The sequence below is a fragment of the Eptatretus burgeri genome, chromosome 1 (assembly GCF_056783735.1).
Source record: "Eptatretus burgeri isolate ZD-2024b chromosome 1, Ebu_testis_v1, whole genome shotgun sequence".
Lineage (NCBI taxonomy): Eukaryota > Metazoa > Chordata > Myxini > Myxiniformes > Myxinidae > Eptatretus > Eptatretus burgeri.
In genome coordinates, this window is record NC_140961.1 from 125,358,306 (window position 1) to 125,366,000 (window position 7,695).

Genomic DNA, 7,695 nt, shown 5'->3' on the forward strand with positions numbered 1-7,695 from the left:
TCTTGGCTGGTGGTTCGGTTGGTTGGTCATCAGGAAGAGGTCCTGCGCCCACGCCTTGGCGAGCGGACCTGTCACAAAGGCACGGATGGGAGACGCGGCAGCGCCCGTTGCGAGGCGGACCTGTGCATCCGGACGGGGAGTGCCGGAGAGGATTCGCCGGCTGAGACCACGCTGACGGTCGTGGGAGAGGGACTCACCAGAGACAAAAGGGAAGTCACCACTTTCTTTCTTTCTTTTCTTTGGGGTTTTGGTGTGAATGTCCGTGGGTGGCACCAGTCTGGCTAAAGTAGAATTGTTTAAGTGTTGCCGTGTGTACGCGTATTCGGTTGTGGCTCTGCATCGTTGCTTTTATTGTTCTAGTTACTATATGTGCATTTTGATTGTGTATTGCTGTAAACACGTGCCTTACGTGCTTGTCTGTGTGTGCGTGTGAATAAAATGCTTGCTTGTTGAACTGTGCCCGCTCTGCTTCGTCTCTTTTCCTCTTTTATTGACCCTCCATCCTGCTTCACGTAAAGGGTACGTAGTGGGCTTAATACGCCCGGTAATTAATCGGAACCGTCGAGGCCGATGATAACACCGCTCGGTTATCACTGTAGCACGGAATGGACCGCTTAAGCGGATCATGTCTGGAGTCGGCCTGTGGTGTGATACGATCGCCCGGTCGACCATACGCGCAGGTACTTAGGTAGATCGAATTTGGCGAGCAACCCTATCCTGCGCGGGTGGGCAATTGGCACGGTCGTGGTGGGGTTAAACCCCCACCCGTGACTAGCTTCCGGCGTTGTTCCGAGAGGGTCACGACTGAATTGTCCATCCGGTGGGCGACGCGGTCGTGATTCGAGTGACGTGGCCGTCTGCACTCCGGCGGGCGCGAATTCGCAACAATATCTTCGATATTGATTTTTAAAATATAACTGTCTGTATCCATTAAAAGTAGATTAAACCCATCCACATATTTCTTATTTCGGTTATTGTCAATGTCATCATGCATTAACAACTTTGAGAAGGCAAGGATTGATGTTCTGTATAGATAAGTTTATCTATTTCAATATGTTCTTTGTTCAAATGAATAGCACAAAAGTTCTCTGAAAACACCTCCGCTCTTTGAAAACTTGGTTTATTTCCAACAGATAATTAATTAAAGCAAGAGAAAACGTTATATATTGTGGAGTGATGAGGGAACAGAGTTCTACAACAACACATTTATGAATTTTCTAAAAGATAACGGTAGTACATGATACAGCACCTTTAATGGAGGAAAGGCAGTTGTTTTTGAGTGCTTTAATAACACTTTGAAAGAGATACTAAACAAAAAATTTACAGAACTCGAACATCAGAAATGGGTATCTTTAATTCAGGACATTGAGGATCATTACAACCATGCAGTTCATTCCTCAACAAAATGAAAATCATCAGAAATGTTTGCAAAATTAGCATATGAAAAGGAGATTAATCTGACAAAACCAAAGTTTTAGGTTGGGGGTATAGTCAGACTATAACAGTGGAAAATCCACTTTGAAAAAGGCTATTCGAAGCGATGGATGAACAAACTTTTTAAAATTGTTGATGTAATGAATACAGTTCCTTGGACGTACTCTACCGGTCAAAAGTTTTAGAACACTCCAATTTTTCATTTTTTACTGAAATTTAAGCAGTTCAATTCCAGTGAATAACCTGAAATGGTACAAAGCTAAGCGATAAACTGCTAGTGGTTAAAAAAAAACTTTAGGTTACCAAAAACTGAAAAATAATGTAAATTTCAGAGTTATGAAAAAGGCCCTTCTCAGGGGACAAGTAATGGGTTAGCAACTGCAGCTGTTCTGCAGCAATGGAAGTAAATTAGGCCTTGAAAGTTGATGCAAACAATTCCTACAGGTGTCCCAACTTTGTTGATGAGTTACAAACCCTCTGTCTGAAAAAAGCAGTGTTGGAAGAGACTGTGTTGCAATACCCTCTGAGGCATTATTTAGGCAATATTGTACTGCTGGAAGCAGTATATTGCTATTGTAATGGCGAGAAAAAGACAATTAGTAAAGGAAGACAGACAGACCATTATCACCCTTGAATGTGTCAGTCTTTCCTTTCGAGAAATTGCAAAGAAGCCAAGGTGTCAGTGAGTACAGTTTCCCACACCATCAAAAGGCACTTGGAAACTGGAGGAAACACTGACAGGAAGAGGTTTGGCAGACCAAAAGCCACAACACAATCAGAAGACAAGTTTCTGAGAGTCAACAGCTTGCGTGATAGGTGGCTGACAGGACAGCAGCTTCAAGCACCGCTTAACACTGGTCAAAGTAAGGAAGTCTCAGTTTCAACTGTGAAAAGAAGACTTTGAGCTACAGGTTTGACAGGTCGAGTGGCAGTAAGGAAGCCATTGCTAAGATGGCAAAATAAGAAAAAGAGGGTTGCCTGGACCATGAAGCACCGCCAGTGGACTACTGAAAACTGGAAGAAGGTCTTATGGACCGATGAATCAAAATTTGAAATCTTCGGTTCATCACGCAGGATTTTTGTATGCCGTCGAATAGGCGAAAGGATGGTTCCTCAGTGTGTGACGCCATCTGTCAAACGTGGAGGAGGAAGAGTGAAGATATGGGGCTCTTTTGCTGGATCCAGAGTCGGCAACTTGCACAGAGTGACTGGCACCCTGAACCAAAAGGGCTACCACAGCATTTTGCAGCACGATGCAATACCCGCTGGTCTACACCTACTTGGTCAGGGGTTCATTCTACAGCAAGATAACGACCCAAAACATACCTCCAGGCTATGTCAAGAACTACCTTTGAAGAAAAGAACAAGACGGTAGGCTTCAAATCATGGAGTGGCCAGCACAGTCTGCAGACTTAAGCCCCATCAAGCTGGTTTGGGATGAACTGTACAGAAGGGTGAAAGCAAAGCAATCTACAAGTGCAACACATTTGTGGGAACTTCTGCAACAGTGTTGGGAAGAACTTTCCGAACAATATTTGATTTCCATTGTAGAAAGAATGCCACAAGTATGTTCGGCTGTTATATCTGCAAAAGGTGGCTACTTTGATGAGTCAACAATTTAGATTAAATTTTGTTCAACAAAACGATAGCATGATTTCTTTTTTATCTGCAATTGTTTATTTGTTCTATGCTTTAATTTCAGAGTACATTGAAACATGAAACTGCTTAAATTTCAGTAAAAACTGTAAAAATGGGGGTGTTCTGAAACATTTGACCGATAGAGTATAAATAATATGATTTAAAAGGAGAAGAGATTTTAGGTTCATTTTATGCTCAAGAATTACAGAAGACAGATGATAAATAAATAAAATGACTCCACCCTCATAATTCACATCCAAACACCACCTCCATACTCTCTCATCCAATAATTAGTTTATTAGTTCCCCCACACAATGCGTTTATTTAAACATTATGTAAATATTAACAATTTTTTTCTCCAGTCAAAGTGTATAACATTAACAAACTTCAGGATAATTTTCCTCAAGCCAAAGAATATAACATTGGTAAAAAATATTTCATACTAAAATTTTTCTCAGGCCAAAGAGTGAAGAAAATCACAGCCTCGGTATTTAATTGGGAAACATAATGAATGAGAGGAATATCAAATAAGCCTTATTGAAGAAATAACTAAAACAAAGTTATATAAAACAAATATGCGAATAAATTTAAATACAAATAAGTTCGAGGATGTAAAGTAAATAAACATCCTTGAATGGACAGAAAACTTTGGTTGTCAAGAAATCAATGGAAAAAACTCTACAATAACCTGAAAATGATATGCTCAGACAAGAGCATTAAAGAGAGGTTTGTCATTTTGTCTCTGTTCAACAAAGATACTTTAACCAAGAACCAAGTTAAGGTATGCTTGACGATGATGAGTGTTGAAAGAAAATTAAGTTATTCCTTAAAATAGAACAAGAAAAAAGATTTGTTGATTCGCATTTGAGTATCGTGAGAAATATGATGATTTTTGGTGTAAAATGGGGGTGGTTAAAAGTGCTGAAAAGTGTGGTTTTGGTGAAAATATGGTGAAAATGGAGGAAGATTTTGGGAAACTTTGGGGAAGAAAAGTCTTGAAAGTGGGGTCTAAAGGAAATAAAACAAGGGAAATGGGAGGATTTTGGTGTCAGTCAATAAGTTTTTCCCTTTTCCTCATACACTTGCATGTAAATTTTTGAGATGCCTCAGAAGCTCCGAAGTCCTACTACTCCCAGTGTACACTTCTGTTTTTGTTGGTTTGCATTGGTTGGTCACAATTCTGAATAGACATCCACATTTTGGCAAAGTATATTGGGTGGATTACCCCCTTGGACCTTGTTTAGTCACTTTGTAATCCACACAAACTCTAACTTTTCCATCTGATTTTGGTATTACCATTGGAGTGGCCAAAATACTTTAATATATAATTTACTGATAATGCCCTCCATCTCTAATCTCTATTGTTCGTTCTTCACCCTCTCCATTATGGTATAAGGCTTGGCATTGTCTCATATCACCACCTTTGCATTGAACCCATTTTTTTGGTTTCCCTGTCTCGCTAAACACTCTGACAAATTGCCAAATAACAGCATCTTGCAAATGATACCTTGGTTCAATAGAGAAAAACTCCTTCCAAAGTAGCTTGATGGAGCCTCACTACTTTCTTCCCCCTAGCGCTGAAGTGTTCCCAGTCACTATGATCACTGGCAGCCAGTAAAACTGATCCTTGTACTTGACTGGGACGATGACACCACCAATAATTATAATTGGCATCCTCTCTCTTGCATATAATAGTTCGCAACTCCAGTTTTATAGAGTCGAGGGTCATAAAAGAGCAAGCACACAGAACATATAACAAGGGGAGTAGGACACAAGAGGGGTGGGAGAGGGAAGCACAAAACAGTGGGGAATAGACACATGAGGAGATCTGTGGAATGGAGAGCGATGGGCTGGGGTACACGGGGTAAACAAGATGGAAACTACAGGGACTTTCATGTCCTTACACCCCAGGGACTTTCAGGAAGGAAAGCAGTAGGTGAGTTTGGGGTGGATTAGCCTGGATAGAAAATATCAAGGTAAGATATGGTGGTGAACAGCTGTTATGAAGACCTGGAGTAAAGAATGGGATTGAAGAGAGTTGAGAGTTTGTTCCAAAGGCAGGAAAAAAAGAGGAATGAAAGAATGAAGGTGAGCAGTGAATCTTGATTTTGGTAGTTTTACCAGAAGGGGGTTGCTGGTGGATATTGAGCACCCTGCGGAAATATCGGGGGGCGGGGGGGACAGATCACAGACAGAGCAGGGGGGGCAAGGCCAGTGGACAGAAAGACCACCAACCTGCCTGCAGTGAGAGAGTGAGAGAGTGAGAGACCCAAAGTCTCAGCCTCATTGCAGGAGATATCAATGATCCTCAATGCCTTGGTTTCCACCGCATGAAGCCGAGAAAGGTGACAGACGAGAGCACCAGCCCAGAGGGGAGACCAGTACTCAATCAGGTGGTGGAAAGCTTTGTACATGGATAGGAGTTGTTGATTTGTCTTCTGCAGTCAGTGATTGCTGAAACTCTTGTAATACAATGCTTGAAGAACCATGCATGCAGATGCTACCATGTCAACTTCATTGGACCATCGTTCCTGTGATATCAACATCGATCATAATCTCCTGTGACTCATTGTTGGTAATCTCGGAGGTCTTGATGATCTACAGTGTGGCCATAAAGTCTGGAATCATACATAATATTATTTAATTCTGTTGCAGTTTGAAGATCTCCTGTGGAGTGGTCCCGTGTATTGGGCTGCACGCTCGCCAGATCTGAACCCCCTTGATTGCTTCTTCTGGGGTATGCTGAAGGCACAGGTTTATTCAGTGAAAATCAGCCATGAATCATCTGAATCAATGTATCATGGATGCACATCCAGGGATTGATGGAAATGCTGCATTAATGCACTGCGTTCGTTGCATTTTTGCACAACGCATTGAACTGTGCATTTCTCATAAGGGACAACACTTTGAACACGTCATGCAATGTTATTGAACATATCATGTATTGCAATGTAATGTCAATAGACCATTTATAATGTATATTCACCTGTTTCCAGACTTTATGGCCACCCTGTACATCTCCAAAATTTCCTTCTCTGTCTCACAGTGGTAGCGGGATGGCTTTTTTGTCTTGTGAAGGATCTGTTGGTTTCTTCTTTGACCTCTGCTTCCGCTACCTGATGACATCGTCCATTTTCATGACATTTAGAGGTGTCCAACCTTGCAGCTATAACATTTTGTCATCAAATAAGGACAGGTGTGGGACTGATGATGCCCAAGACAGTAATAAGACACCTTACTCAGGCTAGTTCCACTGCTACCCTTTTTCTAGTAACTAAGTGAAGGCTTTGTGTGTGCTGCTTCTGAGTGTATAGCTTGTTTACATCACATGCAACTGCAGACACCATTGACCTACACCCCAACCACATGACCTCAAAAAATTTCCATAGCGACCTCAGTCTGGCATGCTATTTCAAAAGTTATCCTGCAATGCAGTTTGCTGCTGGGTAAGTCCACGTAAGAATGGACATGAAGCATAGGATTTGAAAATGTGTTTTTCAAAAGGATTTCTGTTGGACGGTGTTTAGTTAGGTCTGAATTTTCATAATTTATGCGATATTTACTCCATGGATGATGCCACGTGATTTGGCGGCCATCTTCAAAGAACTGCCTCAACGTCTCCCAACGGTAAGTCATTCTATTTGTTATCATTTTGTCGAAAATGTTACGTCCGTTACAGTGAACTTTTCAAAATATTTTAACAAACAACAGACAGATCGTATTGTTGGAATATAGAAAGTATGCTCCTAATGCTTAGTTTGCTTACTGTGAATGAAAGGTATACTACATTTCACAGGATTTAAGAATTGTGCTATGGCCAGTTTTAGTTGTGTCCATTTCGATGTTACGTCCGTTACGCTTCTTAAATGTTGATTTTTGCTTTAGTAGTAGACTACACAGTGGGGTTTGTACCAATATCAGAAAGCCATAGAGACTAATTACGATATGTAATAAAGAAACTCTCTGTAATATTGCCAACCTTTTCAAAATTTCTACATTAGTGATGCAATTTTTGTCTCAATGTTACGTCCGTTATGCTGGAATTACCCTGCATCGGTGTTCATTTATCATTCTACACACAAAACAATCTCTCAAAGCTGTGTTCAAAAAGATTACCAAAATGGCAATGAATCGAGACCTTCTAAGTGCCACAATGCACTCACTGATTTTGTCTCCTGGCAATTTGTTCTTCACATAGAACCTGCAGCTTCCAACAGTCACCAACGGTTTGAGAAACTTTCTTGTGTTTCTGCCTTTACATCATGAGGAATGCTATAATGTTGTGAGCCTCAGATTTTACAGAATCCAAGCGAGGCAGATGTGAGGTGGCCACTGATCCAACAGGGAGAGCAGTACTTCATTGAGCTATGGACAAAACCCTTGTAGACTGTGAATAGTTCAGATATTTTGAGAAACTTTTCAGGGGTTTAATTGCCACATACTTTTCAGTAGAAGTGTGAGCTTCAACATAAAGTAAAAAGATCACATGGATCCAAAAATTAACAGTGTTTGAATCGACAATGGAAGTCGTAATCGACCCACACCCCATATTTGAATTGGCTTGCATTCAAAATGGTGGGTCCACTGTCTGGCATCTGAACCTGGAAGCCCAGTAACACAAAG

At 41.1% G+C, this 7,695-nt stretch overlaps 1 protein-coding gene across 1 annotated transcript in view; it reads left to right on the forward strand.

The window, feature by feature from the left end:
* The window catches only part of LOC147035352 (extracellular calcium-sensing receptor-like), a 26,837-nt gene extending 19,796 nt beyond the window's left edge, over positions 1–7,041 (forward strand). Inside the window, exon 3 of the mRNA XM_085896060.1 lies at positions 5,728–7,041. Coding sequence (XP_085752186.1) covers positions 5,728–5,895 — 168 coding nt within the window. The 3' untranslated portion in view covers positions 5,896–7,041. The remainder of the gene's footprint in view (positions 1–5,727) is intronic.
* Positions 7,042–7,695: the final 654 nt, after the last annotated feature.